This window comes from Anabrus simplex, chromosome 4 (genome assembly GCF_040414725.1).
Source record: "Anabrus simplex isolate iqAnaSimp1 chromosome 4, ASM4041472v1, whole genome shotgun sequence".
Classification (NCBI taxonomy): domain Eukaryota; kingdom Metazoa; phylum Arthropoda; class Insecta; order Orthoptera; family Tettigoniidae; genus Anabrus; species Anabrus simplex.
Window position 1 is genome coordinate 215,824,841 of NC_090268.1, and position 22,940 is coordinate 215,847,780.

Sequence of the window (22,940 nt, forward strand, 5' to 3'; positions counted from 1 at the left end):
GAAATCGACATGAAGCCAAAACACGACGAAATAATGAGATGTTTAAAGGTAAAAGCTGCAATGGAGACCAAGATAAACACTGAGAAATTCGAAATTAGAGAAAGCAGTGAAGCATGTGATTCCATGTTCATTATTAGTTGTTTTATCGGCATCATTTTATTGTAAGTAAATTAATAAATATAAATTGAGATGGATTTGTGAAGAACATTGTCTGCAGTCAGATAATATCTGCTCTATTTTTCGTCACCTCAAAAGTAATTATTGATGAAAGCAGTTCTGGCAGCTTGGCCATGCAAATTGGGAGGTTGGATTACAACTGCAATTTTCTTCTCCTTCTTCCTATTATTATTATTATTATTATTATTATTATTATTATTATTATTATTATTATTATTATTCAGGAGGCACAAAATGATCCGCTATATTCCCTTCACCCATATCGACGGCTGTGTTATGCAAGACGGCTAGGGTAACAAGGTAAGTTTTTGTATTCTCCAAACTATAGAGCATTCCAACCTTAAATTGCAGTACAGCGTAGATGGAGCGTGCTGTTGCGAAATCGACTCGTGAAGATCACGTTCGAGTGAGACTCAAACATGGAGTCACAATTCCACATTTTTCATTTGTAATTTTGTAATTTAAAGTTCATTCATTCATAAATTAATATTTGTAGGATGGTAAAATAAATACAACATACCTTAATCACTGGTGTTGCTCTCAGACATTGGACGTACACTTATCATTTCTGCAAGGCCTGATGTTCCCGCTTTGGATGAACTGGGTTCAGGAGATGAACGTGAGGATGATCCGGACAATGAGGAAAGTCTTATTAAAAACTTTTCATCGTCGACATCATCCTGTAATTTGTCTGCTATCCACAAATTTCTTTCATTTTTCTTTACTTCGTTCACGTAATTTGCCCAATTGTCTTATGTTCTTATACGCGGCGGTTATTAAATTTCCCATATCATTTTTCTTGAATGATACGTTATGATACCGGATGTAGTTTTTCACCTGGGACCACACCATCTCAATAGGGTTTAACTCGCAGTGATAAGGCGGGAGACGTAGAATCTGCCGACCTGCCGCTTTTGCCATTCATCTATTCTCTGCTTATCATACAGAGCCCTATGCTGAGAAGCGATGTGCAACAATTCTCGCTTGAGCATCCCATCCTCAATAGATATTTGTTTTTTTATGTAACCACTGTACCATCTTTTTGCCAAGAAGCCACCAGCAAAGGTTCCAACTTAAGGGAATGATAAGCGGCATTATCCAGCATGATCACGGCACCTTCGCGAGTGTTCGGCATCAGTTGTTCCGAAAACCACTTCTCATAAATTTCACCAGTCATTTCCTCGTGGGCATCCACCGTGTTTTTATGGCATAAAAATGTTAGTTCAGCATTTGGAACAAAACCATGTTCATTACTCGCGTGGACTAAGGCAAATCACGGTCCTCGGCTTTTCGGTGGCCTAAGTCCCGAAGTCACCCCTTCAATGGCGGCTTGCCGTGCACTTTTCACCGTCGTATCCTTCCATTCTTTTGTCACCGTCTGCCCAATATTTGCCCACGATTCATCTGTGTAAATTATAGCTTTATTTTGTGCCCTCAAACGTTTTATCTCCCTGAGATATCTGTCCCTCCAATTAATAATTTCATCGGTTTCAATAAAAGCTGTTTTATTACCCCGTCTCAAAAAACGGAAGTCTATATCATGTAAGAAGCGATAAAATGTAGTTTTGGAAAATCGTGACAAAGAATCTTCTCCATTTACCTGACTCAAAATCACATTCATTGTCGGTGGTATGTTAGCAAATAAAAGAGAGTGAACCACCCGACGCACTCCACTTCGCACAATTTCATCAAATTTAATTTTCCTTGCATTTTTCTGCCGTCGTTCTCTTGTTTGCTTTTTTCTGTGGGAGTATGCAAAGGACCATGTGTGTGTTCCTTCCTTATAGCATAGACTGTTCTTTAGCTTTAGCTGTTTCACTGACTGCGTTGCTCACATTCATAGTCTTAAAAAAAAAAAAAAAAAAATCAAGGATAATATTGCATTCTTTTCCCCTGAGTTTACCTACGGAACATTTCTTTTTAATTTGACAATCCATTGTACATCCTTCTGCACTTTTTCTTCGAAATAAGAAACCCCCACACGAGGACGACCACGAACTGACAACTACAGACTACACAAACACAACAAACACAATCCACTTGTCCTCAAGAACTATACATTTATCACTGATCTTGTCTGCCTCCATGGCTAAATGGTTAGTGTGCTGGCCGTTGGTCCAGAGGGCCCCAGGTCGGGGATTTTAACCTTCATTGGTTAATTCCAATGGCTCGGGGGCTGAGTGTGTGTGTGTGTGCTGTCTTCAGCATTAGAATTCATCATAGGTAGGGCCCCATCCTTATAGACGCGCAGGTCGCTTATGCGGCGTCAACTCGAAAGACCTGCACTCGGCCTCTTCGGAGGCCACACGCCATTAAATACTATATATATGACTGATCTTTATTTAATCAATCTTATAATACTGATTAAATAAACACCACTGCACACGGCTGTCAGTATATTTAAAAGCTCAGCCAGCCGAGTCACTTGTGAAACGTAAACAAACGAGCCGTTCTCCCTGTCATAAATTAAGAGATAACAAGATAAGGACTTGAGGTATGATTTAAAAATAACTTCCATATCCGAAGACCGTTTGCTTTGCTTTAACCACGCTATGATCCTTCTGCACTTTTTCTTCAAAATTAGATCCCCAAACATGAGCACAAACTCACGAACCACACAGACGAAATACACTTTCTCTGAAGAATTGTACATATGTCACTGATATGTATTTAATCATTATTATACACACTACTGACGAAATGAGCACTGCACTGCATGCGACTGTCTGGAAATGTAAAAATGCATGTTTGGGAGATCACTACTCGTACTCAGTCAGCCAGACAGCTAGCCAGCCAGCCAGCCAGCCAGCCAGCCGAGTCACGAGCGAAACCAAAATTCAAGGAGATATTCTTCCTGTCACAAATTAAGAACTAAGCAAGATAAGAACTTCGGGATTGTTTTAAAAATAACTTCCATATCTGAAGACCATTTGCCTCGCTTTGACCCCCCCCCCATGCAAATTCAATAGGAAAGACGCTGACCAGCGACGGACTTTCTCGTGCCTACACATAAAATTCCCTGAATATGACTGAAAATAAACGCATATACTGCATTTTGTTATCATTTAAATTTAAAAATAAACTTATCTACATCGAGCTGAAATGTTTCTTTACCAGCAGTGAAAAAATTAGGAAAATAATGAATATAAAATAGGAGTTATGACATGATAAGTTCTATGCAATGAAGATTTTGCATTTGGCGAAACTTTTCATCATATTACCATTTTCACATTAAATTATTTTTTCACATTTTTTTTGTTAACGACATAAAATGCGCCTTGAAATTCTGTACATAACACTATATTTATTTTTTATTTATTTTTTATAGGGGCTTTACGTCGCACCGACACAGATAGGTCTTATGGCGACGATGGGATAGGAAAGGCCTAGGAGTTGGAAGGAAGTGGCCGTGGCCTTAATTAAGGTACAGCCCCAGCATTTGCCTGGTGTGAAAATGGGAAACCCGGAAAACCATTTTCAGGGCTGCCGATAGTGGGATTCGAACCTACTATCTCCCGGATGCAAGCTCACAGCCGCGCGCCTCTACGCGCACGGCCAACTCGCCCGGTACACTATATTTACCCATTTTAACTGATAACATTCTGATTTACGGGTATTTGGCTAACCCGCTGCATTAGAGTAGGACAGCGCTACCCGCAAAACACGGGAGAAGGAAAGAGATGGAATTATCCCATTACTGCTGTACTGCATTTTAAGGTTGGAACGCTCTATAGTGGTGAATCCTCTTAATAAACACCAAAATCTTTGTTTCCGTACACCAAAACACCTTTCAAGAGTATTTCTGGTACGTATATGGGCTCTGTTATAGCTTTCTTCTTTTGCAAAAGATGCGATTAAAATAGGAGTGAAGAGATACGGTGTGCATGCATACCTTGAATCCCCTAGCAAACGTCCTTTAAATTCCCCATTTTCAAACAGCTGCTTAATGCGACTTTCCCCAAAAATTCAGCTGTCATGAGTACTCCTCTCCAGCTTTCAACGATATCCCTTATGCATAAGGACACATCGCATACTACTTGCATGTTAAGAGAATAATAACCTTTTCTATTGCTGTAGTACTGTGCCGTCTCTCCAGGGAATTTTTTTTAATTTTGATGTGAGTACAGTCAATAGCTCCAATGACATTTCTGAAGCCACAAATTTCTCTAAACTGCGCAATCACTTTTTCTTGCTCAGGATTTGTCGTTGGCATTGCAATGAAATGTTGGTTAAGGACTGTTGACTGACCCCATGAATGTCCGCAGAATGATCTTGAACCTATTGCACAGAAAGGGTAATTACTATTCTGATCTTAAATTAGGTTTTACAATAATAACATTATACTTTACATTACTGCACGTACCTCATTTCGTGCCAACTGCCGAAGAGCTGTTAGAACCTGCAGTTCACAAGATATGAATCTGCCCCTAGGGTCCTGTACGATGTCATTTCGCACAATATCCACTATTCTACGTACATAATTCTTGCTGAATCTGTACTTCTGTTTTAGTCCTGGTCATTTAATAAAAAAGGATCACTACATTCTTTAAAAAACCTTCACTTTCCTTGCCAGCTGTGCATAACCTAAACAGGCGATAGCTTCGATATCTAAAATATCGTGCGCTAAATCATCGCAATTGTTTATTATTTCAATTCACTTCAATCACTAAACTCGTAATTTATACAATTCATCAAATTACACCACCAATGGTATTCATATGAGTACAAGGAAATACTGTTAAATGCAATGGATTGTCTTATACACTTCTTATACTAGATCCTGCGACTGTATAACTGGTGTATAACAATTGCCATGCATTAGCATTACTGCTTATAACAATCTTATACATGATAGAGCCTATATGCAGTTCATTAGTAATGTTTTGTGCTGAAGTAGTGTATAAGCTTGGTATACACAGTTTTTTTTTTTTTGCTAGGGGCTTTACGTCGCACCGACACAGATAGGTCTTATGGCGACGATGGGATAGGAAAGGCTTAGGAGTTGGAAGGAAGCGGCCGTGGCCTTAATTAAGGTACAGCCCCAGCATTTGCCTGGTGTGAAAATGGGAAACCACGGAAAACCATTTTCAGGGCTGCCGATAGTGGGATTCGAACCTACTATCTCCCGGTATACACAGTTTATTAGTAGTACTGTTTATAGTTATATAGTTATGACGTGCACAACACGGGATGACTTATACACAGTTTACACAGTTTATCAGTAATGATTTCAGTTGCAACAGTGCATAAGCTTGGTATAAGAATTATGCACAGTTTATTAGTAAGACGGTTTGTTTATAGGCTGCATGAAATTCGAGGAAGCCTTAATAAATTCACTTGGCAATTAAACTGGGAAAAATGGAAATTTCAAGACCATGAAGGGGTGGTTACTACAATGAGGCAGTGATGCAATGACAACGCATTCAAGTGCCTGACAATGTTGCCACATATCAGTACACAGTGTGCCTGCCCGAGTTGTACCCTCTGCGGTACATGCTTGCTGCACCGTGAGGATAGTTCGTCCACAGTTTCAGGAGGTGTATGCTTCTATCCGCCCTGTCCCTCAGATGTTCGAGAGGACATACATTCAGGGATCTTACAGAGGCCACTGTAAAAAATGCACTGACTTGGAGGTATTCCCTGGAAATGCCTGCAGCGTGACGAGTGACAATGTCTTGCTGAAGCATCCTTTTTCTTTCTATTTGTTTTACGTCGCACCGACACATATTAGGTCTCATGGCGACGAAGGGGCAGGAAAGGCCTAGGAATGGTAAGGAAGCAGCCGTGGCCTTAATTAAGGTACAGCCCCAGCATTTTCCTAGTGTGAAAATGGGAAACCATGGAAAACCATCTTCAGGACTGCCAACAGTGGGGTTCGAACCCACCACCTCCCGGATGCAAGCTCACAGCCGCGCACCCCTAACCGCACGGCCAACTCGCCCGGTAGCATCCTATTTACAACGGTTGCCATCAGAGTGAAAACCCCTATGCATTCCACAATCCGTAATAGCAATTGCACATGAAACAAATAACTCCGCAGACTGTACTGATGTTGGCCTTTTGTGTGTCTTAACAATAAGATCAGCACTGCCTCTCTCCCTGGTATGCCATCAGGCAAGATTGCAACAATTACAGCAGCCAAATCAAAAGCACGATTCATCAATGAAGATGGCACAATGCAATTTGTCAGCTCTGCACAACCATTTCCGATACCAGGCCTTCTCAATCAGTGACAATGGTTGATATCCTGCTCATATCCATCAGCAAGGCACATTTTGCAAGCGAGCACTCCACGGTACTGCACACTACATGTCAATTAGGCTCTACTGGGCTTCGCATGCACGCGGTCTAAGTTCAATCAGGTTGAGAGGTCTGTATTAACGATCCGATTAGCCTGAAACCAGTATCATTTACGTATCTAATTGAACCATTCCATTCCTCCAATATTAGCATAAAGGACCCATTCTACCGCAGGAGATGTTTGACAAATTTCCAATTTATTTGAAATTATTTAAGAAGAGACTATGTAAACGACTGATAGGGAATATGCCACCTGGACAACTGCCCTAAATGCAAATCAGTGGTGATTGATTCGTGGTGTAAAAGTTCCATTTACCTAACTGTACTGTATATTCATACAACAGTGATAGCATGGTTCAATGTAAATTATGTGAAACACTAATCAACACTTACACCTTCAACAGAAGATCAGAAGAATGGAGGTAAACAAAGCTAGATTTTACCATTCACTAACTGGAAGGTATGCATCAATTATGCATGAACATTCACTGCAGTTGTTGAAGTCTTTCTTCAAAACAGAACATACTTGAACCATATTCATAGCAAAAGTCCAGAAAATTTTTGCAAATTTTTTTTTTTTGCACATTAATCTTTTGGTAAATGAACTGACACAATGATCCAGAGTTTCTTCGTAGCCAAATATATCTTTGATAATATATGAAAATTTATCAAGAAATCCAAATGCAAACTGACAAGCTGCAATAATTCCCAATCCTTTCAACAATACTATTATATCACTTGTTTAGGCCACTAATGCCTAAGTGTAGATAGAAGTTTGTGACAATGCTAACCAAAACACAGGAAACTTCTACCAGGTGAAAATGAAAGAAAAACAATTCAGATCTTCATTTAAAGATGATGATGATGATGATGATTATTATGATTATTGTTGTTTAAAGGGGCCTAACAGCCAAGTCATTGGCTCCTAATGGTGAGAGGTGAACGAAACAAAATAAAACTTTAAAATGTATCCACCGACTAGAACCTAAAACAAATGATAATGATGAAAAAATAATTGTAAAACAAAAACAATCAGTGGATCCAATCCACAATGCCTTAATTATTGGCAATGGCACCAGCCATAGGTAACACAAACCCATGGTATATCGTACATAAGGGTACTATCACAAGAAACTCACACCCATGGTGTTCCTCGCATAGTGGGTCTAATCACAGGCGCAGGTATTCCCGTGGTGTTCCTCACTTAGTGGAACTAATCACAGGCCATGTATACTCATGGTCTTGCTCACATAGTGGTACTAATCATAGGCAATGTGACCCAAGATGTATCATATGTTATGACAATGCCCACAGGCAACACAAACCCATGGTGTTCCTCAGATAATGGTACTACTCTCAAGAAAAGCAGACCCCTGGTTTTACTCATGTAGTGGTACTAATCACAAGTGCCACACAAACCCGTGGTGTTTCTCACCCAGCGGCACTAATCACAGGTAACGTAGACTCAGGGTGTTTCTCATAAAGTAGTACTACTCATAGGTAACGCAGACCCATTCTGAACATAGTGGAATACACATAATGACACTTATCACAAGCAACGCCCAGACCTGCAGTGTTTCTCGCCTAATGGTACTGCTCCTATGTAACGTAGACCCATGATGTTCGGCACGTAACGGTACTAATCACAAGTAGCCTTATGGTTCTAATGACATCATCCCTTGGTCACCCCTTTTAGTCACTTTTTATGACACAGGCAGGGGATTCCACGGGAGTATTCTTCGTCTGTGTCCTCCACCCACAGGAGATAAGAGATAAAAGAAGGGATCTGACAATTCAAAAATTGAAGTGTCAGACAAAGAAAGACAAGGACCACGAAAGGCGTGAAAATGAAAGACTCGCTAGTCCTCAAATGCTCTAATACTTGATACAGATGTTTATTCCCATAGGGAACCTGAAATATTTATCCAAATGAGTAAATTTATTATATCAACATAAACGGTCCGTTATTGGAGATTATAAATTTTCCAGCTAACGGGGGCAAAACGCTGGCGACAAGGAATGAGTTAGCTGGAAAATTTATAATATCCAATAACAGACCATTTATGTTGGTATTGCTTTAATCCTGTCGGGGTCGGAAAAGAAAAAGAGTTGACCCAAGGGAGGTCGACAGGATAAATGAAAGTGAGGAGGCAAGCACAAGTGGAAGCAAAGCCAGGACTCGGCTACGGGCCCCGTGTCGCCAATCCACACTCCCAAGTCGAGAGCCCCTCGGGTCCCTTTTAGTTCCCTCTTACGACAGGTGGGGGATACCGTGGGTGTCTTCTTCATCTGCATCCTCCACCCAAAGGGGGTTTCATTAAAGGAAAACTTTACTAGGAAATCTCTGGTTATTTAGATCCTTACTGAGTTCAATATACAGGCTGAATAATACATGTGGAATACTGCTATTAACTTTTTAAGCTTAAGATTTATTACAAATGTTAATCATACAAGTTATTAGGGCTATTTCTCTTGATATCACGCATACAATTTGGGAAAAAATATATTTTCATAAGTCTCCCATAGGACTAACCCCTCATCCGTGTTGAGGGAGATAAGAGCTCTGCAAATCCGTTCTATTGTGCTTCATTACAGGCTTCCCAGACCGAGCCTGTCGCAACACTGTGCATTTCCCATCCGTATCCAAGTCCAGCCTGTCCTCTATATTTTTATGGTGATGGGACGAATGAGATTCAGCATAATAGAAAATATTCCACAGAAGAATGATTTATTTGTAAGGGAAAAAGAAACACTGCTGTCTAAATGTATAGGCAACAGAATTCCTAGCCTCTGTAATCTCCACCTCCAATTCAACCTCTCCTTCCACCACTCTTCTTTGTATACAGTTTCCATCTCTACTTGTTGCCTTCCAAATACTTTTTAATCTCATCCTCCCATCTCTTTCTTGGTCTCCCTCTTGGCCCCTTCCTGTCAAACCTATACTCATAATTTACTATTGGAATTATGTCTGCTTTCATTCTTTTGACATGCCCAAACATTCTTCTGACATGCCCAAACCAGCAAATCTACAAACTTGACCATATTTATGGCCTATATTGGTCCGTATTGACTACTTACCGTGAATCAAGAACATTAATTTGAATATTAATCCACTCGACTCATTTGACGCGATGTTCATGCATGCATTGGCTAGGTCTTCGAACTCAAATGACGAGACATTCATGCACTGCACCGAGTTGTACGTACTAGCTTATACTTTGACTATCCCTGCATGGGTTTCCCTTTTGTGAACTTCCATGAATAGAATGGGAATGTGGCTTGTTTACAGCTCTCCTTCTAAGAACTTCTACTGTAATTTATTGCCCAACTGTAGCCACTGAAAGCACAAACATTTCATCAGGTGTCAGTCAGTTTCCTAGCCGTAGCTCCGTGCATAGTAAAGGCCACTGACAGCAATGCAAGTACTGAGTTAATTGAAAGGGTTTTAGACAGTTATGTGGAAGACAGTGATGGCAATTATGATAATAATGAAGAAGATATTTTAAGTGAAAGTAACAGTAAAACATAGTGACTGGATGTGGGTTAGTAATCACTGCACAGGCTCTCAGACGTGTCAGGAGAACTGAGACACAAATATTTAGATATTTCTGTGTCGGAGTTGCCTGTATTTATAGAGTTTTTGGACCTGTTGTTTTCCCCAAATTGCATGGGAAACAAACATTTACGCTACAGAACAATTATCGGACGCAGAATGGAAAGAAAGAACAGATGATGGAAAGTGGTTCGACACTAATGAGGATGAAATTAAGTCCTTCTTTGCCCGCAGCATTCTGATATCCCAGGTTTGTAAGCCTCGCATCCAGTTATATTCGAGCAAAGGTAAATGTGTTAGCCCCCAAAAAGTGTGAAATGCCTCTACATATACCATAATGTTTTGAGATTTAACACACAAAATCTCCGTTCTGACTTCATTATTGGTTGAATACAACTATTTTGAATGAGTCTCTGACAACTGTGCATGAAAATTCTAGCTGCAGTTCCATATATGGCATTTATTTCATACCGGCGCACAGTACTTCTGACCGAGTGGTTTACTCGAGTTGAGGGCAATTTAAATCTCATTTCTAACAGAGCGTTTGGGACCATTAAATCTGGGGCGATTGGGTTAAACAGTCATCAATACAGACCAATACAGGTCGTAAATATCATAAACTTAATGTATTCAGATTATGTCAGCCAGGTTAAAACACTTACAAGTTACTTGATTTTCACTGAAGAAGAGAATTATGATTCTCAAAACATGTACAATGTGAAATAAACAATGTTCATTACAGTATATTTAATACTGATAAGACTGATTCAAATTAATTTCTTAGATTCCAACCACCGAAGGTGAGCCTCCCCTATCTGGTCTCCCAGTCTTTCAACATCCAGCTTTCTTCTGAACTCCTCATTCCTGATCTTGTTGCTTCTTAACTTCATTTTCAATGCCTGTATTCTACTCTCCTTCCTGGTGGTTACCATCCATGCCTCAACACCATAGGCCAACATCGGCACGTAATAAAACTTGTAGAGGGTTTTCTTACACTTAATTGGAAATCATCTTTCCCTACCAAATCTCTCTTCCTTGCTGTATTTTAACTATTTCATCATTCATCATCATGCTTCTCAAGTACTTGAAGCCATCCACCACTTCCAGTGCCTCTTCTTTCCGCCTGATTATCCTCCTCGTGATCCCATTTCCTCTTGTCATTACAAGGGTCTTGCTCTTGTCTAAACTCCTGTAATGTCTTGTTCCAAGTATACAACTGGACTCAAACTTTCTTTTCATCATTTTCAACAATGACTATGTCATCTGCAATCAACCATGCCTTTGTACCAAGGGGTAACCGTTCTTTCACTTTCTTGTAGATTTCATCCATTATAATGACAAATAGTACAGGTGACGACACACTATCATTTTGGATTGTTTTCGACTTTGACCTATTCCGAGTTACCCAACTACATCTTGACACAGCTCTTCCGAAAATGACCAAAAATATGGCTTTCGATTGAGGTAGCTAAATAAAATTCAGGAAACTCAAATCATAAGGTTACTGTGTTTCATGGTCTTATCAATTGGATACCACACCTTCCCAAAACACTGGCCAGCTAGTATGCCAGTAGCGACACCACTGCTAGCTATTGTGTAATAAGCACAATGCAGTCCCAATGTTCTTTGGCTACCTCAACTGGAAGCTATAATTTTAGACATGCTAGCCCAGAAGGACATGTATAGCAAGTGGAGATATATTTCTCCCTTACAACGAGAAGGTAAAGGAATCGTTAGTATCAAGGGACAAAACCTTGAGGTTGTTGAATACTTCAAATATTTGGGAAGTGAAATAATGCAAGACGCAATGTCGGATAAGGAGATCAGCTGAAGAGTACAAGCGGAAATACGTTCTATCAGAACGTAAGGACCCTGGTGTGGAACAGAGAAGTTCCTATGAAATGTAAAGAGATAAGTTCCTATGAAATGTAAAGAGATAATGTATACGATGCACTATACCCCGATATTAATGTATCAGAAACTTGGTCTTTGACAGCAAGAAAACAGAGTAAAATTCAGGGCACTGAGATGAAGTTCCTGAGGAGTATGGTAGGAAAGACAAGGAGAGACAGAGTAAGGAATGTTGAGGTCAGAAAAGAGAGAGGGGTAGAAAAACTGAGTGATAGGCTGGAGAAGAATTGAGATGATTTGGACATGTTATTAGGATGGAGGAGGGAAGGATACCAAAACAAGTGTTGGAGGTTAAGATAGAGAGAAAGAGGGCAAGAGGGAGGCCCAGAGCAAGGTTGGATGGACTTTTGTCAAGAACAGTATGAGATAAAGAAGACTGGACTGAACTACAATTACTGAAGAGGAGTGGTGGAAGGAGAGGCAAAGGTGGAGAAGTGCCAGCAACACCCCGACCTGGCAAGAGCTGTACAAGGGGAAATGAAAATGATGATGACCATTCAGACATACTATCTGAGCACTTAGTGTAATTGTGAGTCCTCCCATCTCTGTGGGACTATCCCCACTACTACACAAGTACACATGACTGCAGTGCATGTTAATCAGGCTTTGGCGAGTGTTAAAAAAAGGATGGAGAGTGATGTGAATCTGATGTTACTGTTCTCTTTGAGTTTCACTGATGTTATGAATGTTTGAAAGCTACAGAATAATACTGAACCAGTATGATGGAACCAATCCATGGAAGGAATATTTTAATAGAAGGTACAGAAATGACTGAATGATGTAATTTGGTGGGTTGTGGTGAATACAGAACTCATCACCACCACCACCACCACCACCACCACCACCACCACCACCACCACCACCACCACCACCATCGTCGTCATCGTCATCTGGAGCAGTTTTCAACCACAGGCTGTATCTGCTTGGAACATAAGCCTCTCCACTGTTTTCCATCCATCCACCACCTCTCTTATGTTACTGTCGTCCAGTTTCCTCCTCTTGCCTCAATGCTCTTTACACCTTTCAACCATCTGTCCCTCGGTCTTCCTCTAGGTCTCCTTCCCTTCAGCTCCATTTCTAACATCTTCCTTGGCATCCTCACTTCTCCCATTCTCTTAACCCATTGAGGCAGACATTATTTTATTTTAAAGGAAATTTCTGTCTACAACTTTGAAAAAAATTATAATTAACGAACTTTCAAACTCTCAAAACATCAATAACAATAGGATTATTTTCCTAGTCTCTGTAACACACTAGCATTCACTCCACTAACTGCAGAACATGCAATATGATTTATTTTGTTATCGTCCTGCACCCATATCCAGTCCATTGACACATGTACGTCACATTTATCTTCTCTTTGTTCCCCCTTCTCCTCTTCATTTACAGCACTATTCAATTCGTCATCATCAGAACTAGAACTGATACTACTCACTTCACTGTTACTTCGATCGAAAGATTTATAATTATCATCACTTTCAAGTAAAAATTTGATTTCTGTTTCGTTCAGCTGCTGATGAGCTGCCATGTTCATTCACTTGTGTCAAAGTTGAAGACTAACCACTTGAAAATATCAAGTGACACCAAACTATCGTCGATTATCAATATACGTATGCAAAGAACATGAAAAGAGATGTCACACATGTACGGAGTCACGACTATCTCCATCTATTGTGGAATCTGTTAAATTGCACCATAATGCGTGAACAATGACAGTTCCGTGGTTCTGCGCCAATGGGCCAGGTCCATATCACTGCAACCTTAATTTTTCTATCTTTTCTTGTAGGGGTACCTCATTTACCATTTCCAGAATTCTCTCATTTCATACTCTTTTCTACTCGACACCATTGAAACTTCATTTCCACTGCCTGCATTCTACTTTTCATCCCTCTCCTTCATCACCCACATTTCTGATCCATACGTCAAAATCGGCACAAAATAAGTCCTCTAGATAATTCCTATAAATCTCTCTGGTACATCCCTCTTCTGTATCAATCCTCCCCCACTCCTAAAGATTCCATTGGCACATCCTCCTCTTTCATTGATTTCCATCCTGTTTCCTCTATTTTCTTCAATTACACTTCCTGGGTATTTAAAGTTTTCACATTCAACTGCTGCCCCTCCTAATGTCATGCCACTGTACGTTCAGTTCTTGTTTCAAGTTGTTACCAGCACTTCATTCTTTTCGGCCTAGAACTTCATTCAATGAGATGACACAACTTCCTCCTATACGCTTAACTGTTCCTGCACTTCACTCTCACTGTTTCCCCGTATTAGCAGATCATCTGCAAAGCTTTCATTCTTCTCTCCCCAATGGTCTGTTTACATCAACCATCACCAATATACATAGTAGAAGTGAAAGGGCACTTCCTTGCTTTACACCATTTGTTAACTGTATTTGCATTGTCCAGTTTCATGATTTGAGATTGGGGATGACGTGAGATAAATTTACACGGCACGTTTTTATAGCCAGATGCCCTTCCTGATGCCAACCTCATTGAAGAGCTAATGAAGATTAAATAAATTATGAATGAAATTGGGTGAGGGCCTATGATTAGGAACTGACCTAGCAATTGCTGGGAAGTGAACATGGGAAACCACAGATAAACCATTCTCAGGAGAGCTGACAGGGTGTGTGTGCGAGCGCGTGTGTGTTCGAACTCACATTTCCACACCGCTTAGTATTTGTTAAAAAAGATTCTATTAAATAATTCTCCAGAAGTCAAATGTAAGTGAATTAAGTGCTTTTCGGTTGTGAACTTCACACATCTAGATGTTAAAAATCTTCAAATAAGATGGAAGATTCATAATAATTAGAACCTGAAACTATTCTAACCTTAATGGTGTGGGGACACATGTTAAACGATGGCTATTCAATTGCTCATACATATTAATTATGTTGGAACATTTAGTAAATCAGCCATCAAGTTCAAGTGATAATAAATTATTGGTTGATTATAATTATGTCATCTGTAGTGATTTTTAAAAATTTTAACTTCCTTATTTTTACAATGTTTAAGAAATTGTATTTGTTTCAGATTAGTTTTAAATATGTGTGTTTCAAATAGATCCATCCAAAGATCACTCATTTAAGGATTTCTAGGTTATAATTATGTATGACATTAGTCTGAAGTTTATTACCACTCTAACCTACCGAGAGGCGAGTATTATTAGCTCTATCCTTTCTTGGTTATTAATTTACTTGGAGCTTCTTGAGAATTATGAGAGTTCTTTTCTCTTTTTTGGATGCCACTTGAAAATTTGCTTGTCTCTACGTGCTTTTTACTGTATTTCTTGCGTATGAAAATGATAGGCAATAATATCAATCTCTTGAAGGCGATTGTCATCTTTGGCAATGGGTTTTCTTCTATTAGATTGTCAACTCATATTTAATTTATTATGTTCCTAATAATCCCTTTAACGTCTTTAGTGGTGCATGAAACATTTACTACTATGAACCTTCTCATTTTACGGAGTCTTTTTTTTCTTCTTCTTTACAATTTGATTTACTGAAAATTAACCATAATAGGTATTTGTATTTGTTCCTGTACTGATTTGTCTAAAGCTATTAAATAAGTATTTAAAATACACTGAAGAAAATGGAAATTGCAACACCCAGAGGGAGTGGTGCTATATTGCTGAAATTGAACGTTCGGTTGTGATTCGATGATTACACTTTCAGGTCCCTCTGACCACAATCAATACAGGATGTGCCCACCACGAGCTGCAATACATTGATGAATTCGTTGAGGCATGGAGTCAATAAGGCCCTGGATCGCTTTCTGAGGAATTGTGGCCCATGCTTTCTGCACTGCACGGGTCAGTTGTTCCAGAGTTGTGGGTGGCTGAGGACGGTTGGCCAGTTGTCTACCCATCATGTCCCACACATGCTCAATAGGACTGAGATCCGGGGATTCGAAGGGCCATTCTAAGGTTGTGATGTCGTGGAGAGTTTCTCTGGAGATGCGTGCAGTGTGAACCCGGGCATTATCCTGCTGAAACATCCCATTAGCAATGTTCGCCATCATAGGGACAACCACTGGATTGAGTACCCTATCAACGTACTGTCGAGCAGTCATAGTGCCCTCAACAAGCACTAATTGTGATTTCACATTAAAGACAATAGCTCCCCAGACCATAATGCTTGGTGTTGGCCCTGTGTGCCTCTCGACAATAAGATCTGGGCGGCCTATCTCCTCGGTACGTCGACGCACATGATTCCGGCAATCACTGCGGGCAAGACAGAAGCGCGGTTCATTACTAAAGACGACCCTATGCCATTCGTCGACCCACGTCGATCTTTCTCGACACCAGGCCAGCCTTACACGTCGCTGTGGTGGGGTCAATGGAATACCTTCTGCAGGAACACGGGCTTGTAAGCCAGCTGCATGCAGGCAATTACCAACTGTTTGTTGTGTAACGTGGGGTGCCACAGCTGCTCGAATTTGCGCTGCTGTTGCATGGGGTTCCATCCGGGCCATCCGAATGATGCGGCGATCCTCTCTCACAGTTGTCTGTCGCGCTGAGTCTGTGCCAGGTCTACGAGTGTGGGTACCGTCATTTGACCACTGCTGCCATACACGTACCGTAGATGCCTGTCGGCCAACACGTGCAGCGACAGTCCTTAGCGATAATCCAGCCTCACACAGCCCAATTATCCGAGCCTTCTCAAACGGCGACAGTTGTTGATAGCGTGCTTTTCTCTGTCGTCGAGGCATGTTTGACGGGGAACACTTCACTGCACAGACTGCAAGTCAACTACGCTACACCAGAGTCCGTATACTGGAGTTGATTCCTCCGTGACCAATCACGTGGGGAGACCTGTAGCAACAATCCAATGGGTCCGAAATCTTGATCGTTTACATATCTACATGGCATCGTTCCATATCTTGAAAATCAACACAAACGACCAATGCTTTCATGGTGTTGCAGTTTCCATTTTCTTAAGTGTAGTATGCATTTGGTCCACCTTGTCAATACACTTTTAATAAGTCAGGAATTTACAAACTGACATGTCAGACATGTAGGCAGCAATACTTAGGACAGTCTGGAAGATGTTTGGCTACATGTTAATGTACATGTTCGGCACATATGGTTGAAAAGAATCAAATTTACAGACATTTCTAATGACGTGGAATGAATACATTCGGCCAAAAAGAGAAAATTCATGAATGTTTTAGAAAGTTATCTTACTCAAAAAATTCACTTTGAATCAAGTTTGAATGAAAGAAGTACAGATAACCTGTTGTATAAACTAGCATTTAATCATATAAGGAAGAAAGCAAGAAAAGAAGAAAAAGATCAAACGCGAAGATCTTAAATTTATTTAGGTATTCTCATTCAATTTTCTCAATATACTGTATCACTAATGTTTGTTTATTCATTGATATGGTGAATTATGATATAATACTTGTTTTTATTCTTTGATTGGACTTCACTAATGAAGTTCCAAAAATATGTCTGAATAAATTATTTTCAACTGTAAGAGTTGGACCAAACACATACTATTTTTAAATAGTTTTTAATAGCTTTTTAATTTGCTTTACGTTGCAGCCCGACACGGGTAGGTCTTACGGTGACGATGGGACAGGAAAGCGATAGGAGTGGGAAGGAAGCAGCCATGGCCTTATTTAACCCATTCAATGCCAAATTCGTATATATACGTTAATGAACGCCGTGCCTCGTCTGCCAAACTTATATATATATATACATACATTTTGGTGCAGTGTGTACTTCACTGATCTCATAAATGAACGGGATATAGTGTCATGCTTTGAATTTCCATGGAAATGCTCAAAGAAGTTCTGTACAGCAGATATACCACTCCATTTTGCATGTTTTGAAAGTGATCTGATGTTATTTCAGGTTCGTTGCAGTTGAACATCTTTCCCGCTCACGTGTAGCCATCATGGTGTCTTGAAGTATACATTCATCTCTTTTTGATGATGAAATTGAATGTTTTCTCATAAATAGTGATTCTGGAGAGCTGTATTATAATAATGAAGATGGAGAATATATAGGGAACAATACTGAACTACAAGAAAGTGTGAGACAAAATAGTAATGATGAATCTCTTTTTTTTTTTTTTTTGCTAGGGGCTTTACGTCGCACCGACACAGATAGGTCTTATGGCGACGATTTGATGAATCTCATATGGAATTGTCATCTCCTCAAATAAATTCTTTTTTCCTCAAATGTTAGTGATTTTGATAATACCACTTCTTGGGTCAACAATTTTATATTATATTTCAGTAATAATATCACCAAGCAGAGTAGCTGTTTGTTAACATGCTAATGCTATGGAGCCAAGCTCTGCATTTTGCAGGCGAGTGCGTTCGAACCCCACTATCAGCTGTCCTGAGAATTTTTTTTTTGTGGTTTCTCTTTTGCACTCCCAGGCACATGCTGGGGCAGTTCCTATGCATAAGCCACAGCCTATTCCTTCCACTTCCTTACCCAGTTTCATTCACCATCATTCATTTCATGTTCATTATCTTCTCAACTGAGGTTTGCATCAGGAAGGGCATCCGGCCATAAAAATATAATCTCACTTCATCCCCGACCCTGTATTGGGCTGCGGGGCTAATGGGACAATATGCATTCCATTAATATTATCAGTAAAAAATTGAACTGCAAAAGCACTTCTTCCTAAAAAAAAAAAAAAAAAAAAAAAAAAAAAAAAAAAAAAAAAACCAGCCTAGAGGGTTAGCCTGATCATCAAAACTCAGCAGTGAAAAGGTTAAGGTACAGCCCCAGCATTTGATTTGCCTGGTGTGAAAATGGGAAATCGTGGAAAACCAACTCTAGGGCTGCCGACAGTGGGGTTTGAACCCACTCCTCCTGCATTCAGCCAATAATGATGTCAGAACAAAGATTTTATGTTTAAAATCTTGAAACCTTCCGGTATATGTAGACACACTTCACACTTTAGGGGGAGGGGTCTCAATACATTTATCTTTGTTCCAATTTAACTGGATGCGAGATGAACCTGGGATATCAGAATGCAGAGGGCAATGTAGGTCTTAATTTCATCCTCATTAGTGTCAAATCACTTGCCACTGTCTATTCCGATCTAGGTCCAAAGCGTAAATATTCGTTTCCTGCTCAATATGGGAAAACAGTGAGTCCATAAACTCCAAAAATATGGAAAATTCTGATCAGAATTATCTAAATATTTGTGTCTCAGTTCTCCTGACACCTCTGGAGAGCTTGTAAAGTGATAAGTAACCTACATCCAGTAACTAGGTTTCACTTTCGCATGCAGGTTTTTAGTTAGGTTTTCACAGTCATTCGTATCAGATTAACTGTTATTTCAGTTAAATTGTCTTCTTCATTATTATCACAATCATCATCACTGTCTTCCACATCACTGTCTACACTTTCAATTAACTAAGCAATAGCATTGTTGTCAATAGCCTTAACTACGCATGGAGCCACGGCTAGGAGACTGACAGACACCCGACTAAATGTGTGTGCTTTCAGTGGCTACAATTGGGCAATAAATTACAGTATAAGTTCTTAGAAGGAAAGCTGTAAACAAGCCACATTCCCGTTCTATTCACAGAAGTTTGCAAAAGGGAAACCCCTGCAGGGGTGGTCAAAATATAAGCGAGTATATATGACTCGATGCGACTCGTGAATGTCTCGTCATTTGAGTTGAAGGCCTAGCCAACGTATGCATGAACATCACGTCAAATGAGTCGAGTGGGTTAATGTATATTTTCTTTTGTCTCAGGTACTAGGCATTTGTTTTAATGTCCGATTTTAACTGATTGATTATGGGATTGATCATGAAGTGTGGTCATGTTTAGTGCAGGTTCATTCAATTAGTTATATCCCTGTGTTTATAGGATTAAATCTATTGATTATTTGTTTTATTACTACTATCGGTACTTACTAGTAGTGCACAAGAGCCTCCGTGGCTCAGGCGGCAGTGCGCCGGCCTCTCACCGCTGGGTTCCATGGTTCAAATCCCGGTCACTCAATGTGAGATTTGTGCTGGACAATCTGAAGGCGGGACAGGTTTTTCTCCGGGTACTCCTGTTTTCCCTGTCATATTTCATTCCAGCAACACTCTCCAATATAATTTCATTTCATCTGTCATTCATCAATCATTGCCCCAGAGGAGTGCGACAAGCTTCACAGACGGCACAATTTCTATCCTCGCTGCTAGTGTGGGGCTTCATTCATTCCATTCCTGACCCGGTCGAATGACTGGAAACAGGCTGTGGATTTTAATTTTCACTAGTAGTGCAAAGTCTGTCCTGTTTTGAGTGGAGTTTGAAGTATTTGATGAATCCAAAAATTGTGACCTCATTTTAATAGTTATGAGGATTACTGTCAATTGATTAAAACTGATAAATGCTTAACTCTAAAACTAAATCAATTTTCCTAAGGTGAGAACTGTTGAATTATTTGCTGGGCAAAACCCAAGCTCTGTTTTAATTTAACCACATTTTCTTATTTTCCAAGTATTAAATTGTTTAACTCTTGTAATACCTTAATTTCTGTCAAACAGAATTTATTTCTTGTTATTAATAACCTTTAATGAATCCTTTTTTGCTAGTGGCTTTACATCGCACCGACACAGATAGGTCTTATGGTGACAATGGGATAGGAAAGGCCTAGGAACTGGAAGGAAGCGGCCGTGGCCTTAATTAAGATACAGCCCCAGCATTTGCCTGGTATGAAAATGGGAAACCACGGAAAACCCTCTTTAGGGCTGCCGACAGTGGGATTCGAACCCACTATCTCTCGGATGCAAGCTCACAGCCCGCGGCATCTAAGCGCACGGCCAACTCGCCCAGTAATTTTTTAATTAACCCTTTGGGCTTCAAGTAATAACATACCTCATTATACACCAGCTCCAAGTTTATTTTGACAGAATAGTAACTTTTGGTTATGCATACACAATAATTAATTCCTTTTTACTTTACTGCCTCTAGTGGAATATTCTTGAGCATTGGCAGTTGGTTTATTGGTATGCGACATCCAGAAGATCTTCAGGAAACGCTTTCTTGAAAAATACGTCATTGAACAATGGCATATTTTTTATCCATTCTTCAACTGATGATTTCAGATTCAAATCCATATTCAATATGACACAGAGAAATGGCTTCATTTCTGGCAAGGTAACTTCACCCCAAGTGTTCCACATGAATACTGCCGGAGAAGTGTGATTCTAGAAAGCTTCTCATGTGCATATATATATTAGTCTCGGAGACTATTTCTTCAAAACATCAGATTTTTTTACAACTTGCTTTACATCGCACCAACACAGATAGGTCTTATGGAAACGATGGGACAGGAAAATTCTTGGGAGTGGGAAGGAAACGGCCGTGGCCTTAATTAAGGTACAGCCCCAGCATTTGCCTGGTGTGAAAATGGGAAACCATGGAATACCAATCAATTATCAACTGCCGACAGTGGGGTTCGAACCCACTATCTCCTGGATGCAAGCTCACAGCCGCGCGCCCCTAACTGCACGGCCAACTCACCTGGTCAAACATCAGAAAGAAATAACTGAAAATATTAGAGAGGCTTCTCAAAGTTTTGACCTAACTTTACACCACTATGTGCACTGAAAACAAACTGCAGCAAATAAGAATTGTGAAGTTCATACGTGTTCCAATTGGCTACTTGTAGCCCAGGAACCATTACATCTACAAATACCATCATTGACACTTTCACTGCTTGAGACACTTGAATTAGGAGGTAAATTTTCATTCTCCCTCAAGGCACTAACATGAGACTCCTCGCTATCACTCAATTTGTTCAGTAAATCGCTAATCTCATCTATACACATTCACTTACTACCTCAATCTGACATTTCAACAGATTGGTTGTGACAAAACAGCAATTACAAAACGTAAAACTATTGAACGAGTAAAAACAAAACGTAAAACTATCGAACGAGTAAAAACAATCAATTTATACTGTGCATGGATGTAGCTCAAGCTTTCCACTACAAGACTGCAGCATAAGAGATAACAGAAATGATTTAATAAGGCAGTAAAATTGATATATTCCTCGGGAGGGTAACACCCGTCACAGAAGGGCAACAGAAATATTTATTTGTCAGACTGCTCCCAACACAGGAGCACAAAGGGTTAAAGGTTATATTTAAAAAATTGCACTGACATCTTTGCTTATTCATCAAGAGATGATGTGCTTGAAGGTAGGTTAGGTAAAAGCACTTATCTTGGCTTTCTTGGGCCATTTAACTTATCTAAGTTTGCTTCCACTTTCCCTGATCAACGTACGTCCAGAGCATAGAATGGCATCAGATAAATGATTTTATTGTTGTTCTAATTTACCTTGATGTGCTTTGTAATTTGTCTCAATGTGCTCATTTCTTGTTTTGGGGGCCTTATATCTTCATTTCTCTTGTCTGTGCACTGTGTTACTGTTGTTTTTAGGGTTCCTACTTTGGAATATTTACCTTTAACTTTTTTGTCATTTTATTTGTGGTAGACATTGTTACCTCATTAGGTACGTTCTCTGATGGTCATTTGTTTCCTGTCTTTAGCTTTTAAATTCCTGTTGTTGTTTCACACTCACGGGTTTCCTCTGCATATCACGTTGTATGAATGACCTACTAATAAGGTATTAAAATGTTTTGAATTTCATTTCAAATAAATTCACTGAAGTGCATGCAAATTAAATTGTCACTGCCATACCTTTAAATAGAACTGAAAGATTTTGCATGAACACACTACAAGTAGCATGCACTATAAAGCTTTACTGCACTTACTTTGTGGTGAATCAGAAGCCAAAAACTGATTCTCAAGTGCAGCAGGCTTCACAGAAGAGCCAGGTACCATCAATCCAGGAGCAGAAACTAGACCTGGTTTGACAAACACTCGCTCCAATTCTACACCAGCTAAAAACAACAAGAATAGTATTAATGCTAAAAACAACAAAAATAATATTAATAACATGAGAGAGAAAAGAGAAATTCTACTCCAAAAACTCACATTCACAATGACATTTGAAAACA

General features: G+C 39.8%; 1 protein-coding gene across 1 annotated transcript in view; it reads right to left on the reverse strand.

The window, feature by feature from the left end:
- Positions 1-22,940, reverse strand: part of NFAT (NFAT nuclear factor) — a 533,805-nt gene that overhangs the window by 62,858 nt on the left and 448,007 nt on the right. Inside the window, exon 11 of the mRNA XM_067145354.2 lies at positions 22,695-22,823. Coding sequence (XP_067001455.2) covers positions 22,695-22,823 — 129 coding nt within the window. The remainder of the gene's footprint in view (positions 1-22,694; positions 22,824-22,940) is intronic.